Here is a 21,096-nt window from a genome sequence, read left to right as displayed (position 1 = left end):
CATGTAAAAACATATCCAGGAGGACAAATGGAGGGATTAGGGCAGAGTTCAGTAGATGAGGATGAATGGAGGGATACGAAGCAGGCCAATGAAGGAAGAAGACAGAAAGACAGACAGTGGACTAGCAAAGGAGGAAGGATGGATCAAAGGATAGCAAGTAGGCCAATCGAGGAGGATGGAGAAATGATGAGCAGGTAGAAGAGGACATCGAGAAGAAAAGTCTAACGGTATAATGAGCGAGCTGGTCAAGGAGGACGAATGGAGGGAGAGTGAGGAGGAAGAAAGGAAGAAGGTAATGGGATGGAGGAATAATGAGCAGGTCACATAGAAGATGAAGGAAGAATGGAGGGACAGATGGACTCTGGTCAGTCTGGTAAAGGAGAGAAAGGAGTCCAGGATGACAGATGAAGTGATTGGGAAGAGGCTAGTAGATGAGGATGAATGAATAGATAGGGAGCAGGTCCATAAAGCAGGACACTGGAGAGCTAGTGAGCAGGCTACAAAGGAGGACGAATGGATCGAGAGCCAGTGAGCAGGCTACAAAGGAGGATGGATGGATGGAGAGCTAGTGAGCAGGCTACAAAGGAGGATGGATGGATGGAGAGCTAGTGGGCAGGCTACAAAGGAGGACGGATGGATGGAGAGCTAGTGAGCAGGCTACAAAGGAGAACGGATGGACGGAGAGCTAGTGAGCAGGCTACAAAGGAGGACGAATGGATCGAGAGCCAGTGAGCAGGCTACAAAGGAGGATGGATGGATGGAGAGCTAGTGAGCAGGCTACAAAGGAGGATGGATGGAGAGCTAGTGAGCAGGCTACAAAGGAGGACGGGTGGACGGAGAGCTAGTGGGCAGGCTACAAAGGAGGACGGATGGACGGAGAGCTAGTGGGCAGGCTACAGAGGAGGACGGATGGGCGGAGAGCTAGTGGGCAGGCTACAGAGGAGGACGGATGGACGGAGAACTAGTGGACAGGCTACAGAGGAGGACGGATGGACGGAGAGTTAGTGAGCAGGCTACAGAGGAGGACGGATGGACGGAGAACTAGCGAGCAGGCTACAAAGGAGGACGGATGGATGGAGAGCTGGCAATTAGAGGACGTGTGGAGAGAGAAGGATAGTGAGCAGCAGGGAAAGGGCGTAGAAGAATGATGGATGGAGAAGTAAGCAGGTAAAGAAAGGTCAGCGACGGGTTAGTGATCAGGCCAGTAGAGAGAGACGAGCTGGTGGAGGAGGAGGACGGAGATCTTCAAGGCTGGGTACGTTAAATCATTATTCATAGAGAAGTGCCTCACTGAGAACCCCGCTCATCACTCTACAGTCCACAGCTGAATACATGCACACTGGATTTTCCTCCAGTGAGATTTCCTGCAGGCGAAATGAAGTGATGAAAGGTTAAACGGGATAAATATTGTCCTAATGGCTTTCTGGAGCCTTTCAAATCTCGATGACCCAATTTCATTTCACTTCAAGCATGGCTGAATAACGCTGTATTAGTCTGCACAACAACTCTATTACACACTAGACTGGGCAGATCCGGCAGTTCAGAAGTGAGGACAGCTGAACGTGTTCAACATGCCACATTGCCAATCACCTGAAAAACTAAAAAAAAGACTTCAGTTGAGGAAAAAGAATGTATAGATATATATTTTACAGAATTTAAAAAAAACAAGAAGGTGGTTTGGGTCAATCGGACATCTTTACTGAGCAGTAAACACGATGTGAGAAGAAGCAGCAGCAGCAGCAGCAGCATGTGTCTGTTGTTAATTCTTACCGGGCATCATTTTGATGGTCTGCATTGCAGGAGGCAGCAATTAATTCAACTCCTGTTAACCTTATTAAAATGATACCGAGCTTTTAACCACCTTTTCATTTGTCCAGTCATGCATTCAGCAGTGCATGGAGAAATGACTCTACTCTTTGAACTCATCTAATACTCTACAATGAAGCTTCATGAAGAATAATAATAATAATAAAAATAAAAAAACTTGCATGCAGACAGCTCGATAGAAGCTTTTATGCAAATATGTGCCATCTCTGCCATGTGAGAGTTGAGTAAGGAGAATTTTATTAAATGCACCCCCCCACCACCACCACTTCAATGTGAATGTTGCGCGAATAAATTTAGTTGGGTTTGAAACGTTTTCTTCGACATCTCCATGTAACATTAGTCCAAATTTTGGGATGGGATGCCTTTTAATGTTCAAGTTTGCAACATAAAATGTTCATAGTTGGCTGCACTGCTCATTCTGTTGAAGCCTACTGTGCCTGGAATCTCCTATAAAGCTTCAATATGGTGTTTTTCCATAAACTGTCAGCATGCAAGCATCATTAGTTATTATAATAGCACCCCCCACAGTCCCACCCAACCCCAGGCTGGGGCGTTCAGAAGAGTGGTACGCTCCTCCAAAAGACGAGCGACCTTTTAAAAACACAGGACCATTTACACAAGAACAAAAGTGAAACTTCTCTCAGGTCAGTTAACATTAACTACTGAGGTGTCTGTAACTGGGAATAAATGGGGAAACGAGAGTTTAATGAGCACTACGAACTATTATTGGGAAGACCTGTACACTTACTAACTCATGGAATTATCCAAATCATCCATTCATGTGGCTGTAGCACAAGGCACAAAATCACGTAGGTAAACGTCAAGAGCTTCCATTTAATGTTCACGTCAATAGTGGTGAACCGAAAACCATCTCAAAATGCCAACACGTCAGACCTCGAGGTGGATGATCTACAACGGTAGACGACTCCATCGGATTATGCTCCTGTCAGCCAAGAACGTGAATCTGAGGAGAGTGAAAGATTGAGGAAAAAAAAAAAAAACCCCATCATCTGGTCCTTTTTCCCAGTTTTTAACTGGAATTTTCCATTCAGAAAGTGGTGTGGTGAGACACGCGGACGAGGCTCCTTCCAGAAGCACTGTGGCTGGAGCTAATCCAGAATCTGGTAACGATCATCAGGGTCTCGAAGATGTCCGTGGCGGTCACAATTGAACCAGCTAGAACGAGAACTAGATACTGCAACCCCTTCTTTGCAGGATTTGAGGAGTGTTCTTGCAGCACAGGCATGGCCTCCAACAAGATATGGAAGATCTTCCACATGCATAGATCCTCACAGTACTGGAACGATCTGATGTAGAATGGGCGGAGCTTCTTGCCTGGGCCGACGCCCCCGTTACAAAGCAACAACGTTTTTCTTGGTTGGTACTCGGTGAGCTCCCCGAGGCGGGGGTTTAGATGAAGTGAATAGGTTAGTAAGCAAGTATCCATTGTAGGAACCGAGCTCTTGATTACTACATCTAGCCATTTGACTTGGCTGGTGCTCTGAGGTCAAGCACACAAGTACTTTAGGAAGGCCTGCCACAGCTGTTCGCCACCATCTGGACCTCAGTGAGGGTTCTTGAAAGGGATTCAAGACCACACTTTTTACAGAATTGCCCAATCACCACCGAGATGATGACGCTACCATCACACACTGTAGGGTCCATGATAAATTCCACAGAGAGCTTGGACAAGGAAAATCTCTGACAAGAAGGCCTTACAAGGTTTTAGCAGCTGATTGGAAAGCCTTGACGAATGATAGCCACCAGAAGCTGTTGTGTGTATGCACAAGTGATGTCACATGAATTCTCGCTGTGCACTTATCAGGTGGCACCGGAAGCAGACCATGAGTCACCTTTTATCAATCTCCTATCGGGTGGAAGTAACCAGTTGGGCTGGGTTGAGTAACCGAATCTGGAGAAACAGTCACAGTTAGATGACCAAGCACACACTTTTGTGTACATTGTGCCAGGCTGAAGAGTTTAGAAACGGGAAAAACAGCAGCCTCTGGGCCAAGAAAATCCTAGGTCCTTCCTTATGTAAGGTGACCATGCGTCTACCTCGACTCTTAACACACAGTATAAATGATTGCCTTCAGAGTAACACCTGAAATGGACACCACGAATCCTCTATAAGCCTTATATCCTCAATACTTTTTGACTGTATTTGTTTGGGATAACATTTCCTGGTGGTGGACTCGCATTAACGCTGTACAAAACCCGTCCGAGCAAAAATGCACTGGACGGTTCTCCTGGGTACTGATTGAAGTTCATTATCTGTGCAACGCTATAAACGATGAGTGCACATGACCGGAACGAATGCTGAGGCACGAGGCGAAAGGTCGATTTCATGGTGACTTTACATGGATCCATGATTTGCTGAGAACCCGGCATTCAATGCAAATTGGAGAGATGAAATTCGTCCGTGTGCCCAGTGGGGTTTAGAGCTGTAAACACCAAATTACTGTCTCCATGCTCTCCACACGCACAACCCACACAAATACAAACACTGTTGCTCTGAACTCGCCAGAGTCCTGTTTGTTTATTTTTTTATTTTTTTTTATTTCTCTCCCCACACAACAACCGCCAAACTGAAGGAAATAACAGCAAGAAAACGGACGGACTGGAGATGTAGAGTAAATGGAATGAAGATGATATCTGTTCAAAAGAAAACTGGACTATAATCACCTGGGGAACCCCTCCATCAACCCTCCATCCATCTCACCTCACCGTGGTTCTTACACATCAAACCTTCAACACCAGTTTCACAACAGCATGGCTGAGTCAATATAGCAGTGTTTACCTTCTGTACTGTCTCATTTCAGACCTCACACTGTAGCACTTGTTGGTTTATTCGGTTACTGACCGTCATCGAAGACACATCAGCGTCCCGCACTAAAGCGATGAAGTGAGCGGATGTAGCTGGAAAACTGCTTACTGCACACCCTGGCCTCAAACGTCACCACTTCTCTATGTACTATCAAAAAGCTCAACAATAAAGTCCTTCAACATTTAAAGGGCCAGCGTAGTGTTCAGCTACGGACGTGTTATAGTCAGGAAGGTTCTAGAGTGAGGAATTATGTCGGGGAGCGTACGGTCGACAATTTGACTCGCGTGTGCGCGATCAGTACGGGAAAGCATGGTGGTGGTAGCGTGATGTCGCGTGGGTGGTTTTTATCATCAGGGACTGGAAAACTGCTCAGGGTTGAAGCCACGATGGATGGAGACAAATACAGCGTAAGCCTACAAGAAAACTTGGTCCAGATTGGAAAGATTTTAAAGCAACCCAAAGCATAACGCCTCAGCTGTAGCAGAGTGGTACACCTGAACGAGTTAGGATGGCACAGACCTCAAAGAGTCTGAGAATCTGCAGCATCCAATCTCACACAGCTCGAGCAAATCCGCCAGGAACAACGGGCAAAAATATCACGATCGAAGGGTGTAAATGCTAACATGCGCAAAAGCGATCCAAATAAGTTTCCCAAATCATACGTAGAAAGAATTTACTTAAACAAAAAATAAACGCAGACATTTATTGGTTGCATGAGTCTTCACCCCGGATCAGTACCTTCGCTACTAACGATCTACATCTAGTTGTTTTTATTTATTTATTTATTTATTTATTTATTTTTAAATATGAGGTCATCATGATGAACGCATTTATAAAAGCAGCGGATCTTTTTTTTAATCGTTTTTCTGCCTGGAGGAAAAAAAAAAAAAAAAAAAAGGCTCTGCAGTGATACAGCTCACAGAATCACTCGGCTTTTAGCAATAAGACGCAAAAATATTACTTTCTGCAGCATGCTGAAAAAAAAAAAAGTGTTCTCGCAGAGTTTTATGAGCTAGAATGAGTTTATATAATGCACCTCTGTTCATCCTTAAGAGAGATTCAGCGGCCTGCATACACTACGAGCTACACGCAGCAACATGAACTCACGCTTTTCTGCTAGACATAATCATCCAAACATCAAGTTGGGGAGGAAGAAAAAATAAATAAATAAAAAAAGAAGATATTTTTAGATATTATTTTTTCACGTGTAATGCATGTGTTTTTATTTCGCTCCAAAAAAGTCCTGTTTATTTATTTTCACATGCTTTAAAATGATTATTATTTTGATTATTTAAAATTATTATTATTCCTTTATTTTTGTGTTTTTTTCCACAATTAATTAATTTAAAATTTTTTTTTTTTTTACATATACACATTTCATTAATGTTCACATGTAGGCTTTATTTATATTATATAAATAAATGTTTTTATCTATCAGATGTTAAATGTATGGGATTTTCTCCCCAACAGCCAGCTCAGTCAGGACAAATCGTTACGAGATGGATGACAATCATCAAGAACGAGAGCAAATTGAGTTTTGTTTTTTTTTAAATTTCATCCGCGTTGTGTAGGAGAACCTGAGGACCGTGTGTACGTCAGAAATCAAGCCCATCTCACGATGTTATATAATAATTTCACACTGTTTGGGAAGCGGTGTTATATTCTGCCACCATTTACTACAGTGAACACCCACGAGTCATCGTCCGAGGCACCTGGAAATACTCCTCGAGTAACTCCGCATCTTTTCAGGGTGAATATATAAAAATAAAATACGATTCATACACGGCTGTGAATGAAGTTGCCAGATCTACTTAAACGAATCGCCGAAATTGCGTTCGTTTGTAACGTTTACTGCGTGGATCACGACACGAACGCCGGGGTTCCAGACTCCCGAATCCGAGCGTGTCTAAAATCAGGGTCAGAGGATCGCTGAGCCGAAGGCCATGAGAACGTCGTATCGTAAGTCTGGAGTCGTTCATGTCTCCTGGAAGCAGGATGGAGATCAGTGGCTGGATCTTGAGTCAGCAGGAGGATGAAGAAACATGACTAACTGTATGGTTATGGAGTTCAACCGTACCGGATGTGGATGTTTACTGTGCGCAAACTTGACAAAGAAATCAGACAGAAGACAAATCATCTCCAACAAACCCAGCAACCACGAGTGGACCGAAAGGGCTGACCTGGATCCCCAGCACACGCTAGATTTCCCCTAGAGCCTATTATCAGATATTATTAGTAATTTACTCCCAAGATGCTACTCAGTGGGTTTTTTTCTTCTTTAAAATAAAAAAGGTTGTTTGAGATGATGATTTACCACAGCGCAGATTTTCTCAGTAATGGGATGAATTTAGGCTAGGAAGCTTCGCGCTGTTCGAACGTAGTGTTAGAAGACAGATGGATGTACTGGAGGTATTGGACATGGAGGTTAGTTGAACGTGCTAGATTTTGGGGTTTAGTGATGATATATAAAGGTTAGAGGTAGAAATATGGAGGGTATTTGGAGTTAGGAGTTCGGCAGGGGGTTATTTTAGTTGAATAAGTGATGTTTAAATAGCGACCCTGCTGTATATAATATGTAATCTGACACCAGCGCTTCATCAGTTATGGTCCATGAACCAAAATGAACTTTTTTTAAACTGTTAAACTGCTGACGTTGGGGTGATTCCGACCCGGCTGCAGTGAGAAAACCAGAAATGCAAGAAAGGGCAGTGACATGCCATGGTTATATTCTCTCCATATTCCTGCTGTGGGTCTTTTTTTTTTAAAAGTTACTGATTGAATTAAAAAGAGAGAGAGAGCGAGAGAGGGAGAGAGAGAGGGAGAGAAAGGGGGAGAGAAAGGGGGGGAGAGAGAGAGAGAAAGAGAGGGGGAGAGAGCGAGAGAGGGAGAGAGAGAGGGAGAGAGAGAGAGAGAAAGGGGGGGGAGAGAGAGAGAGAGAGAGAGAAAGAGAGGGGGAGAGAGCGAGAAAGGGGGGGAAGAGAGAGAGAGAGAGAGAGAGAAAGAGAGGGGGAGAGAGCGAGAGAGGGGGAGAGAGCGAGAGAGGGGGGAGAGAGAGATAGAGAGAGAGAAAGAGAGGGGGAGAGAGAGAGGGGGAGAGAGAGAGGGGGAGAGAGAGAGGGGGAGAGAGCGAGAGAGGGAGAGAGAGAGAAAGGGGGGGAGAGAGAGAGAGAGAGAAAGGGGGGGAGAGAGAGAGAGAAAGAGAGGGAGAGAGAGAGAGAGAGAGAAAGGGGGGGAGAGAGAGAGAAAGAGAGGGGGAGAGAGAGAAAGGGGGGAGAGAGAGAGAGAGAAAGAGAGGGGGAGAGAGCGAGAGAGGGAGAGAGAGAGAAAAAGGGGGAGAGAGAGAGAGAGAGAGAGAAAGGGGGGGAGAGAGAGAGAGAGAGAAAGAGAGGGGGAGAGAGCGAGAGAGGGAGAGAGAGAGAGAGAGAGAGAAAAAGGGGGAGAGAGAGAGAGAGAGAGAAAAGGGGGAGAGAGAGAGAGAGAGAGAAAGAGGGGGGGAGAGAGGGGGAGAGAGCGAGAGAGGGAGAGAGAGAGAGAGAAAGAGAGAAAGAGAGGGGGGAGAGAGAGGGGGAGAGAGCGAGAGAGGGAGAGAGAGAGAGAGAGAAAGAGAGGGGGGGAGAGAGAGAGAGAGAGAGGGGGGGGGAGAGAGAGAGAGAGAGAGAGGGGGAGAGAGAGAGAGAGAGAGAGAGAGAGAGAGAGAGCTTTGCCCAGACCGTGTACATGACAAAGCCAGTTTTTGACATTGAAACTGCAGCTGTAATGGCGTGAACGCACGTGTCTCTGAAAAAGGACAAAGAGACAGCAAGTGTGTGGAGGACATGTGCACATGCCGACTGGAGTTTGTGTGTCGTTGAGAGAAACACAGGCGGATTTGGGGGGGGGGGGGGGGGGAATGCAGAGAGGCAGGTAATGAAAAGGCCGAGACCTTGAGGCCGATGAAAGCCTTCCGACTAAAAAGAGAGAGAGAGAGAGAGAGAGAGAGAGAGAGAGAGAGATCGGTGGCGCACGTTAGCGTGTAGCCGTATTCGCAGTGCGCAGCACGCCCTGCAAGTCCGGTGTAGTCTCACATCTCTTCCTCGTCGAAAAGCGTACAACCCGGAATGTTCCCGTCGTGCTGCCATGGCTACACGCAGGGTGTGAACGCAGGGGGAAATAAATTCCTGACTGTCATGCTTGCAGTAATATCATTTACCGTACCAGTACAACTGGTTTAAGATTAGTAAATCACATCAACTTCGATATTTAAAAAGCAACAGACTGTGAAAGAACAACGCAACAAATAAATAAATAACTTCAAATACGGTTCAAAATCGCTAAAGTAAGTAACCACTTCAGAGCCACAGCGACGAGAACAAGCTACTCACATCTGTAGATCTTCAGAAATCATGAAGCCGTCTCCGCTAACGGAACACGGTGAGCATGGTGATGCTGCATGGTTTTTTGCGGTGCATTGTGGGATTTATTTATTATTTTGTTTATTACAGGGAACGGATGTTTCAGTACACCGGAAGGATCCTGCGACTGACACGCCGCTTAAAATGGCCGACTCCCTGATCAGCGCTCTGACTTCTGAACTAAGGAGCCGATTGAAACGCTGCCTTAGTAAAGATCTCGTAAAACTCGTTAAAGTGAGAGCGCTAGACACGGCCGGTAAAAACACTCTCAAACCCGGGTAATACCACGCCCATCAGAAACTCCACCTATAGCGATCGATATACAGTACAAGCACACCGTAAGATTAGATATATACACATGATTACACACACACACACACAAGTTCTATACGTAGGTTCTTGTTGTTCTGAGCAAACTCTCAACTTACAAGAGAACCAACACTGTTCTGTGTACAAGATCTAGTCTGATGCTTTAGTAACGAATACTTCAGACAGATTGGGGTGTGCTCAGGCATGTCATCTTCCTCAGAAAACAGGGACAGCTCTTCTCATCCAGTTTCCCCATCTCTCATCACCCTGATGGACACGGTTAACGCTGTTCTAGTTTTCTCCCCCTAAAGTCCTCATCAGGTTATAGATATACAGGTATTCCGGTACCACGAGCACCACGGATCACTCCAAATGCAACTCCTATACAAACAAAACGTCCAGGACAAACCTGCTTAATCATCGAAATTGACCTCGGCTCGGTCACTTTTAAACAGCGAAAGTGTCGTGCGTAAAACGTGTCCTCTCGATCTGCTTATATTCCGAGTAGCACTGGCCATGACGAAACAAATTCCAGACGGATTAGAACAATGAACGTGAGTAAACTGGGGGGAAACAAACAGCATTCGAGTGTGCACGTCGGCCTCCAGGGGACATGAAGATCTTACAGTGAGTGTACTGCAGATATAAATCCTGCACTTGGTCAGTGTTTAAGTGTGTTTTGGTGGAACATATGCCTGGTTCCTTGAGGGAAAAGTATTTGCTAAACACTTGATACTCCGAAAATGTTTACAGCACACACACAACAAACGAGAGTTAAACAGACCTTCTCTCTCTCTAATTTTATATATATATATATATATACACACACACATACACACACACACACACACAGAGTGCATGCACACAACTGTAGAGGGTGTTAGTATGAGGGCTGGCCTTAGAGCGCACTCTAGTGGATTTATAAAGAAATGCACAAGCGCAATGATTAGCCTGTCCTTCATACTGCAGTCAAAACCCTCCTCTTTATGACAGAGACTTTTCCTATGAAGCAAACGGACGACCCTAAATTAAAATAAATAAATAAAATAAATAAAAAACTCTACAGAACTCATTGTATTGTAATTCAGCGGCTTGCAGCGAAATATTTTTGTTCGTCGTACGTTTATCGCTTTGCTTCATGATTTGAGCCCTTGACCTGGAGAACGCACTGAAAATGAAAGCTTCTTGTGTGATGTCCTGGGCAATGTTGCGCTGGGAAAGCTCGAGTCCTGACTTTCATGTGGGTGTGACGTAGTGTTAAACACTGTAGCAGACCAAGTACACATCTTCATAGCAACGGTGTTCCTCAACGGAGGTGGCCTCTTTCAGCAGGATAATGCGTCCTGACACACGGCAAACACTGTTCAGGAACGGTTTGAGGAACACGATAAAGAGTTCGAGGTGTTGACTCGGCCTCCGAATTCTCCCGTTCCCAATCAAACCGAGCATCCGTGGGACAAAGAAGTCCGATCCATGGCGGCCCCACCTCACAACTTACAGGACGTAAAGGATCTGCTGCTAACGTCCTGGTTAACGCGCTAGTCGTATTACGTCATGGATTCGGCAGAAACGGCTCATTCAGAGGGACGTGTACGGTGGACGCTACACAGAAACATACCACACACTGTGCCACGATGTTTGTGCACTTTATGGATCCAGAGGTCGAGTTCGATGTTTTCTTTAATACTCGGACTAAAATGTTTCAGAAATGAAAACAAAATCTAAGATTTAACAAAGCCAACCTGAGACAGGAGTCCCGTTATATCTGGAGTAAACCAAACACAGAATTCCACAAAAAGATCATCATACCTACGGTCGAGCATGGTGGAGGCGGTGTGACGCTGTGGGGATGCTTTACTGCTTCACGGCCTGAGCAACGTGCAGTAACTGAGGGAAACATGAATTCTGCTCTCTACCAGAAAATCCTACAGGAGAATGTCCGGTCTTCAGTACGTAAACTGAAACTGGAGCGCGACTGGATTATGCAGCAAGACAACGATCCAAAGCGTATGAGTAAATCCTAGAAGTAACTGAAAGACTGATCTCCAGTTAGTTATCAGAAGCGTTTGGTCGCGGTTATTTCCGTGAAAGGCGGCACAACCAGATTTTCGGTTTAATTCGTTTTTTTCCACATGGGTGAAAGGTGTTGGGTGACTTTTATTTTCTAATTCAAATTAAAATAAAATAAAAGCTGTACTCTGTTTAATCAGGCGGCGTTTGTTTTATGTTGCATTTCATTTGAAGATCTAAAACTATTTGATACGAGATCTAGACAAAAACTGAAGAAATCAGGATGAGGCAGATACTTTTCCACAGCACCGTAATTATAAAACCGCTAAAAATAAACACACACAAACACTTCAGGATGTGCTACTATAGGAAAAGAACTGCATCACACCATCGCGCTGTGGATTATCTTCCTACAGCAATGACGAATTGAACTCTGATGACGATTCAGTGAGGAACGTCTCCCAGTACTGATCGTTCACTATTACCCGGGCTCCGGGGTTGGTTCATCAGATCTACTGTTTTAGCGTAAGTGATGGACATCATATTATTTTAGGAACAGCTTTAACGCCAGCGAGTCTATTTTACTGCAGTTGACATCCATAAAAAGCTGTTTTTTTTTTTTTGTTTAAAAAACCCCATATTACATAACATTCGTGAAAAAGTGCGTTTGGCCAGGTGTGATCGCATTTGAATGCCAGTGAGCCATGAAGAGGGGAACTGCCCCCGGTCACATGCTTTAATCTCGGGTGGGAAGTTCATCTCTCTCTTAACAGATGCAGTTTCACTCGTCAGGGCGTCGCCTTTTATTTTAGGACCCTGCTTTTTATACAACCGTCATCTGAACTAACTAAATAAATAAATATATTTCATTACACAATACTCTAATAGTTAATAAAGCTGGGAGGCTCAATTTAAACCTACCTGTGCAGTGAAGTCAGAGGATCAGCAGAGGCGTGACGCAGGTCACCGAAGTGCATGAAAGGAACGAATTCACATCTCAGTCCTGAAAAATAACTCAGAATTCAGAACACTGAATTATTACTGATTCACTGGGTGAAAGTGGAGTCCAGCACGTGCACGGCTCAATCTGGAAAAAACAAACAAACATACATAGAAGAGCATCACGTATAATTTATCAGTGGCGATGGTGGTAATAGTAGCGTACGTCCTGGAGCTACTATATAGTACGATACTGCGTGAATCTGAACGCAATTGCGGCCTTAAGTTAGTTTATTATTATATTAATTTTCTGTTTAGAGCCACGGTGTTTCAGTACAACAACAACAGAATTCTGTAATCAGGATCAGAAAACGCACTAGTCTACTTTTGGTGTAAAAACAACACTCCAGACTGAAGACGGAAGCGTTAGATGGCGCCATTTTCCTTTGAAAGAATCCACACGGTTTGGTGTAAACATTTATTGGTTTCAAACTGAAATAAAAACAGTTTTTCAAAAACGCACACATTTCTGCAGAGAGATAGAGAGAGAAGGGGAGTGGTTGGGGGTGGAGCTGGAGTGAATTTGTTTTTTTTTTTGTTTGTTTTTTAAAAACGGCCTCTTATAAATAAAATTAAAACCCAGAGCCAGTCGGATCAGCTCTCAGAGCTCGCTGCCGTTGGTGCCTGAAACGGATGACATTCAAAGAAAGGGCAGAGGAAGAGGAGGACGAATTATTCTCTCCATCAGTTGTTCAACCCGATCGGTTTGGTGACGTCTTTCTCCGACAGAGCAACAGTGCAGTTGTGGTTAAAGGCACAAGAAGTTGAAGCTTTCTCTTGTTTGTGGTCTCGACGACGTACCAAATTGAGCAGACTTTGTGTTTTATCCCCCGCCCCCTGACCCCCACTCCGCCCTCCCTTTAAAATAAAAAAAAGGAAAATAAAAAAAAAAAGAATTAAAAAAAAAAAAAAAAAAAAAAAGAAGAGTCGCAAACAAGACAAAGAGCAAGTGCACGTGGTCCAAGCTTCCATTCTGCAGTACAAAATCAACCATGCTGTCTTTGTGGTAAAGCATCTTCAAGTCTTTAGAAAAATTGCAAAACGTGTCCTTTTTTTTTTTTTTGTGTGGGCTTTTTTTGTTTTTTTGGTTCGATCAAATAATCTCGAGTCAACAGTTACGGTTCAGATTTTTCCTTCTTCTCCCCTGTATTAAACAAACCCCAGGTAGTGGGGGGGAAAAGAAAGCCCCAGACAACTATCAAACCCAGAACACCACAGTGATGCAAACAAAAACATGAGAACGCAACAAAACAGGACGTAGTGAGGCAAGAAAATGGTGATGGGATGGATGAGGAGGAGGGGGAGGAGGAGGAGGAGGATGAGGAGGAGGCGTGGCCTCACTGAGAGCCAGCCCTCTGGATGGCCTTGAGTCTAAACGTGCCGATGGAGGTGTTGAGTTTGAGCAGCGCGCTCTGCGCCGCTTGCTTTGACGGAAAGGTTGCCAGGATGGTGTAGGTAGAGGCGAGGTCACGTGGGGTCATGGAGGCGGGGTCGGAGGTCGTGGTGGTGCTGCTCTCCAAGCGCTGGGGATGTTGGCACTGCTGCTCCGGCAGCCATTTGATGAGCGCGCCTGCCTTGCCCAGCTCTGCCAGCAAAGAGTCGGCCTCGGCGCGGCTGATGCCTGCTGGCAGGTCCGTCACCTCCAGGACACGCCCGGTCGCTGTGAGAACACATCGGCAAACACTGCTGAACTAATCAGTCCATTAATAAAACAACTACACACGGTTTGTTTCATTGGTTTATATACACACACACGTACACATATACATACATACACACATACATATACACACACACACACATATGTATGTGTGAGTGTGTGTGTGTGTGTGTGAAAAAGCTACAAACAGCTTGCATAACCAGGAAGGGGTTTACAAAATAATAACGGAGAGAAGCAAGGGTAATGCTGAACATCATGCTATGCTACCGCCACCATGCGTCACTGCACGGATGAACCAGATAGGTGTTCTCTAACCCCAACAACATGGCGGTGTATTATACATTCATACCAGTGCAACACCAGCGAAGACGCCACTACCATGTGCTGCCTTTTCATTACCTATCTCCCCTGTGCTACTATCAGTGGACAGTGATTTCTTCGTTGGTCTTCGGCCACGTCCCCCATGACGGATTCCCATAGGACCCTGGAAAAAACAGGCGGCGTCAGCAAAACCGTGCATCTGGGACAATATGGAGAAACGTGTGCGTCTGTGTGTGCGCGTGTGTGTGTGTGTGTGTGTAACCTGATGGGGATGGTAGTGGTGGTTGACCAGATGAGAGCCGTGCATTAGAGGAGGTCTGATGGGATGGTTGTACTGTAGAGGCTGTCCGAGTAAAGGATACCTGCAGTCGCCTGTAGACGCACAGAGCACCGCAGGAAGTCACTAAAGAGAAGGGGTTGTACGAGCAGTACAAGGGGTTGTACGCGCGTGCGCGTCGAGTACTCACCTTGAAGGAAGGGTCGAGAGAACTGAGGCATGATCGGAAGAGGGGCGAGGCCAGGACGGATTCCCTTTAGATTGGCCAGATGGGGCGGACCGGGCGAGTGGGCGGGGGAAGGGGCGGGGCTGGTCAGCTGAGGACTGTTCTGGAGAGAGAGAGAGAGAGAGAGAGAGAGGAAAACGTGCGTGTGTGGCGTTGATAAAAATGACACGTCGGCCATGTTTTGCTCACATGTTTTCTAGTAGACATGCTCTAGAGTCTACGTTTCAGAGCATCAACTGAACACGAAATAATCTCGTTATACAGGATGTGTTTACAACACTAGCATTTTTACAGAACGTACAGCTCAAGTAAAAATAAATAAATAAATAAATAAATAAATAAAAGTCGCGGTGTGTACACGATTCGCCCGACGTGAACGCACGTACCTGCGTCGTGTCGACCAGGCCCAGCTCAGACGGTTTGGAGCCGTGGTGGTGGTGGTGGTGATGCTGCTGGTCCAGGCTGTAGTATTTGTTTTGCTTCCATTGGGTGGTGGGAGCAGCAGCAGCAGGAGGAGGAGGGACGCTCAGCTGCATCATCAGCACACCGCTACCACCAGGGGGCGCCGGAGGTACGCCTGGCAAATCAGAGCAAATAAATAAATAATAATAAAAAAAAAACACGCAAAATTTTTTTTCCATTAAAATCCTTCCCATATTTCAGGTCCAGAAGGTTTAGTCTCTCACACACTCCAATTAAGGCTGTTTTATTACACAATGAATGGTCAGTGATCACGGAGTCATCCTTGAGCTTTATTTATACACAAAGAATAAGACTGTCTTTGGAAGAGACGACACTGGAACCCCATCAAAAATGATCGTGACCTTAATTACCCGAATTATTTATTATAATACTCCATCAAAATGAGAACTTTTAAATGGTTACTCGAAGCCATCGAGTAATACTATTTTGCTGAATATACCCACAAAATTGTTCTAAATGTAATCTGCTTTTTTTTTTAATTTCTTTTAAATTCATGAGCCAAGTTTCCATTAACATTATGCTCCTAACGCAGGCAATGAAAGAAAATTGTGTGTAAAAGATGTTTGTGGATTTTGCTGCAGGCGGATTCACCGCAATAAGAGTTAGGTTATGTTATTTCTCTCCCTCTGACTTTCATGAAACTTTAAATAAATAAATAAACAAGCTGCTTTAAAAAAAAAAAACCAAACACTCCAATCAAATGGCTGCGAACACGGTCATGACGCTCAAACACAGCATGCGGATTTTCAGTGTTCTTCCATCAAAACTACTACGCTGGAGTTTCTCGCAACGTTTCACACATCATCTCATTACTTCAAAGAACCGTCGCGCTGCCTTTTGTATTCGCTTTCCTACAGTGTGTTTTTGTGGCTCGCCGCCATACGACCGGCGGAGAGCTCGGCAGATACCTGTGCACTGCTGCGTTGGGATTGGCTGAGAGCCGCAGGGAGAGGCGGCCCTGGGGAACTGCATCTGCTCGGAACCCGGAGGCGGCAGGAAGCCCACGGTGGAACTAACGCGCAGAGAAAGAAAACGGCAGAGGAAAGAAAGATTGATTAAAGCGTGATTAATCAATCCGCACCTCCCCCGCCCCTTCTGTGAAAGTGAAACCGAGGCTGAGGGACTGGTTCTGTAAAATCTGTAAAAGACTAGTTCTAAACGACACAAACTGCGGATAGGAACACGTGCGTCGGGGGATCTTAAGGTGCGGAAAAAACCAAATATATTATATTATATAATATTCATTATTACTTTCAAAAAATAAAAAGACACAAACAACTACTAAAAATGTACATAGTTTTATACACACACACACATTTATAGCACTAATATATATATATATATAAAATTATGTACAGACGTACATATACACAATTAAGACAGGGCATTGTAGTGAAGTGTGTGTGAGTGAGAGAGAGACAGTGTATTTGATACACAGGAAAGTGTGTGTGTGTGTGTGTGTGAGAGATACCTAACAGTGGAGTGGGAGTGTTGTCCTGGAGGCAGGACGCTGTAGTACACCTGCATGCTGGCCGAGGGCACTTGCGTCTGATTGGTCGGTCCCTGCAAGACAAGTTGTTGCTGATAGGCTGGCTGAGGAACGTTCTGCGAGCCCTGAACACACACACACACACACACACACACACACACACACACACACTTTTAAACTAATAATCTACTCCTGTATTTTCAGTTGCGGTTATTTATGAAGGAAATGAAAGGTAGTTTTGTTCGAGGATGAATATGATATATTTCCTTAATCAAACTCCCTAAATCACAAACAGTCAAAAAGCACTGACCTGATAGGGCGGCATGGGCGGGTACTGCACCACAACACCCTGAATCTGATTGGTTAGGCCAGCCTGGTTGCTGACCAGTGATTGGCTCTGAGGCTGCTGAGCTCCCATCATGCCTTGGTAGTTGGGGGGTTGACTCTGCATTAGGGTCTGATAACCTGTAGAAGGTGGAGGACAGACAGACGGCGTTACTCGCGAGAACGCAGCGAGACCACGTGGCTCAACTTCCAAACAACATAAAACGGCCGATAAAGTCAGGATAAACAAAAACATCCGTGCTTAGAAAAACCAAACCCCGAGCGAGGCACTGTGACGTGCTTGGTGAAAAGACCAAATGAAGTGTAGCTAACAAAAACGACACGATTATAATGTTTCGTTTAACTTCCTTTCCTTAAATAAATAAAAACCGCTTTCAGTTCCGTTCTCCACGACCAGCGCTCGTTGTTACAGGTATAAACCACAAACACCCGATGAACTCTTGCACCGTGTTGAATTAAAATCACGCCAGACGTCAAATCCGACTGTCATTTCACCTGGAGTCTGATCAGCTGGGATTGGGGGCTTTGTAGAAAACCCAAACGAGTAACTCCAATTACTTCAACTAAAATCATTTCTACAAACCTGCTCCGTTTCACCTCTTTTCCCCTTTTAACCACGATCCCATCATTTCAAAACGGGCACTGCTCCGTCAGTAAAACTGAAATCTGGTGAAACGCTGAGCATCATCAAGCATTTCTCTTCGCTCTCAACCACCGTGACGTATATTTCTGGAGATCAGCAGCTTGCGTGAACAGCAAGTAAGCAAGTGTGACTCGAAGAGCGCTTTTTTTATTTATTTATTTATTTATTTATTTATTTTTTAAATGGACATCACAGTACGCGCGACTCCTCTACTCGTTTATGCGCAATTTTATGCTGCAGGCCGTGATAAAATTCCCATTAAGTGCTTAAAGGGCTTTGCACAATGACATGGTAAACAGCAGTTAATGAAGTGAATAAATGTAGTGTTTCCGTGAAAATAAATAAATCCCTCTACGGAGAACTCATTACTTTCACATGACCTTTTTAAACAGACGTTATCGGAAGGCATTAAAAATAAATAAATAAAATACATTTTAATTTTATATATATTATATACATACATACACATACACACACCTCTTTCAATCCCTCTTTCTCTCTCTATATATATATATAAAAAAATCCATCCATCCATCTGTATCCATATCTATCTATAAATACTCTATATATCTATAAACAAATAAATATAATACGCTTGCATTTGTTGAGGAAATCGTAAAAATGTGTAGTTTAGTTTAAATCTTACACCATGAATATGTTTCTGGTTCTATATTTCGTTCATACGGTTCTCACACAAAGAGCTTAAGCTGGGGGTGTGTGGGAGGCGCATTAAAGAACGATGAGCGTTTCGCGCACGCCGAACACAAAGAGGTCAGAGAAGGTCAGCCTGGAAGCCGAGGCAGGGCTTAGCTGCGCTCCTTTCTGCGTCCGCTCTTCACTTCTGCAGGTTTTTTTTTTTTTTTGTTCTCCGTCTGGATAGATTCGCTCGTGTGCAAGACTCTATTGTGCGTCGTCCTACACGGTTTTCCCGCCAGGCTACGCTTCTGTTCCAGCGACCCCCTTTTCATCGCTTTCCTTCTATGGCTCTTTAATTCGCTTTTCATCTCTCGACTTACGTGTACTTGTGAGATGAGAGACAGCAGACCGACAGCTCTTTTCAGAGTCTGTACGGACAGGGTTTTTTTTTTATGTCTGGCTACCTCCTTTGTGGCAGGCGGTAGCAATCAATTCAAGAGTGGGAGGAGAGAGAGAGAGAGAGAGAGCGAGAGCGAGAGAGAGAGAGAGTCAGGGCAGCTATTTTTTCCACTAACTCACATGAAGCAGACATGAAGAGAATAAAAGCCTCTTTATTCAGTGGCACATGTGTACGAGTTCACGCTAACACACACCCACACACACACTCTGAAATGGAGTCTTTCTGTGGCGTTCTGTACAAGGTGTAACGCTTTCACAATTCATAAGCACGAGCACCATTACACACACACACACTTACTTTTGCTCACCGTGTTGGGTTTAACGGGTAGAGAGGTGAAAGGTCAGACGTCGGGAGCGAGGGGTGGGAAAAGAGACCGGTTCACTGTGAGAATCGTACTGCCTCTCAGACAGTGGCACGGCCCCGCCTCCAACCCCCCCAGAACTGCGCCACACACACACACACACACACACACACTGATTTCTATTCTCCCAATACAAAACATGGCACCAGTATGAATCCCAGTGTAGTGTAGTGTATAAAGTGTAGTGTATATAGTGTAGTGTAGTGTAATGTATGTAGTGTAGTGTGTGTAGTGTGTATAGTGTATGTACCCGGTTGTTGCGGTGGTACGTGTTGACTCTGTGGGCTGCTGTAGTGTACTGGGGTAACTGGTCTGTAGTGCTGGTTCGAGTGGGAATACTGACCAGGAGCACAGTAACATGTGGACATCTGCAGAAAATCACACACACACACACACACACACACACACACACACACACACACATGCGCAGGAAATAACAAAAAAATGACAAACATGTTAACTATTTCATTCACTATTTATTCACTGAAGAATAACGCTTAGCACGATTGTTTTTTTGCTTGTTAGCTGCATGCAGAGCGATCCAACACGAACAAGAAACGTTTTAGGAAAATAACAGATGGTGTAACGTGATGCAACGCTCCCAAAAATGTGGGCGGAGCTTGGTATCTGTACATTTGAGGTGTGAATGGTTTCCATCAGGTACTCTTATGCATTTATTCTCGACACAAGCAGCAAGATGAGGAGCACAATCAGAGTGTGTGTGTACCTGCTGCACAGGCTGCTGGATGTATCCCTGCTGCTGGATGCTTGGCGTGGGTGGTGGGTACGTGGGCATGGGGACAGGCTGACCAGGCTGGAGCACGTAGCCCGTGGGGGCCGAATTCTGGAGCACCATGGAGTGGGAAAAGAGGCCCGACTGGCGGTCTGGCACTTCGCCTGGTACCAGGCTCAACTGGCTGAACTGGTTCCCCAGACTGTCCTGCTGCATCACACACACACACACACACACACACACTAAGATGAACACTGCCTGGGTTCTTTATAATAACTAACACACGAGTTACTCATCTATAGTAATGAGATATTCAACTATCTAACCCAGCTACGCTAATGTTTAAAAAACTCAACCTGTTTTTAGACAAGCGTGTGTGACCAAATGAGTCGAATTACATTAAATACAAACAAAACAAACAATCACAGAACCCCAAAATCAGATCTTGCTCCATCACAGTCTTGCATACGACTTCACACCCCCACCCCAATAAATAAATAAATAAATTAAAATAAAATGGGGGGGATTATTAAGTAACAGTTGCATGTTGGCACTAAATTCCTTGATCAGTGGAATAAATCGCTCTGCTCCTTTGTAGACAAAGCATTTCCTAATTCTCTAAAGCAGTATAACGTCCTGTCACCATCGTAGCACATCATCACGCCGCTAGAGCCGAATGGAGTACGCAGACACTCTTAATATGAGGACTCACCCCCCCCCCCTTTCCTCCCCCTTTAACTGGCCAATCAAAAGCGTCTGGAGAAGTGAAACTGATCCGGCTTTTCCTAGAAGATACCAGGATTTAAAACCTGGTCAGGACATCAGAGTCCGAGGGCCATCTTCCCTCCGTTAACGTCGGTGACGAGTTCTCCGGAGAGCGGTGTGTTGATTAAATGAGGACGATGATGGGGGGGGGGGGCCTGAAATGATTTCTATTGTGCTATTATACCTTTAAGCCACTTATCAGCTTTCTGGCTTTAATTATAAAATACAACGTTAAACTAGAGGGTTCTACTGTGGGTCAGAAAAAAAGTGGTGAAGGAACAAAACGATGGTCAAAATTTCGACTGACAAAAAAATAAAGTCAAACAAACAGGAC

General features: G+C 44.8%; 1 protein-coding gene across 6 annotated transcripts in view; it reads right to left on the bottom strand.

Moving 5' to 3' along the window:
* Nucleotides 1-11,704: 11,704 nt before the first annotated feature.
* Nucleotides 11,705-21,096, bottom strand: part of LOC128603153 (R3H domain-containing protein 1) — a 41,901-nt gene continuing 32,509 nt past the window's right edge. For 3 of the 6 annotated variants that reach the window (XM_053617387.1, XM_053617390.1, XM_053617391.1), the window contains 10 exons: nt 19,992-20,207; nt 19,515-19,632; nt 17,130-17,284; nt 16,802-16,944; nt 16,239-16,342; nt 15,234-15,424; nt 14,812-14,950; nt 14,607-14,716; nt 14,423-14,507; nt 11,706-14,023 (listed from right to left, as the gene is read on the bottom strand). In XM_053617387.1, the coding sequence (XP_053473362.1) occupies nt 13,701-14,023; nt 14,423-14,507; nt 14,607-14,716; nt 14,812-14,950; nt 15,234-15,424; nt 16,239-16,342; nt 16,802-16,944; nt 17,130-17,284; nt 19,515-19,632; nt 19,992-20,207 (1,584 nt within the window). In that variant the 3' untranslated portion in view covers nt 11,706-13,700. Of the gene's footprint in view, nt 14,024-14,422; nt 14,508-14,606; nt 14,717-14,811; nt 14,951-15,233; nt 15,425-16,238; nt 16,343-16,801; nt 16,945-17,129; nt 17,285-19,514; nt 19,633-19,991; nt 20,208-21,096 lie in introns of all 6 variants that reach the window. The other 3 variants (XM_053617386.1, XM_053617388.1, XM_053617385.1) reach the window with 2 other exon arrangements.

The sequence above is a fragment of the Ictalurus furcatus genome, chromosome 27 (genome assembly GCF_023375685.1).
Source record: "Ictalurus furcatus strain D&B chromosome 27, Billie_1.0, whole genome shotgun sequence".
In the NCBI taxonomy this organism is placed as follows: domain Eukaryota; kingdom Metazoa; phylum Chordata; class Actinopteri; order Siluriformes; family Ictaluridae; genus Ictalurus; species Ictalurus furcatus.
Note: the sequence above shows the minus strand (reverse complement) of the source record. Positions and strands in the feature narration are given on the sequence as shown.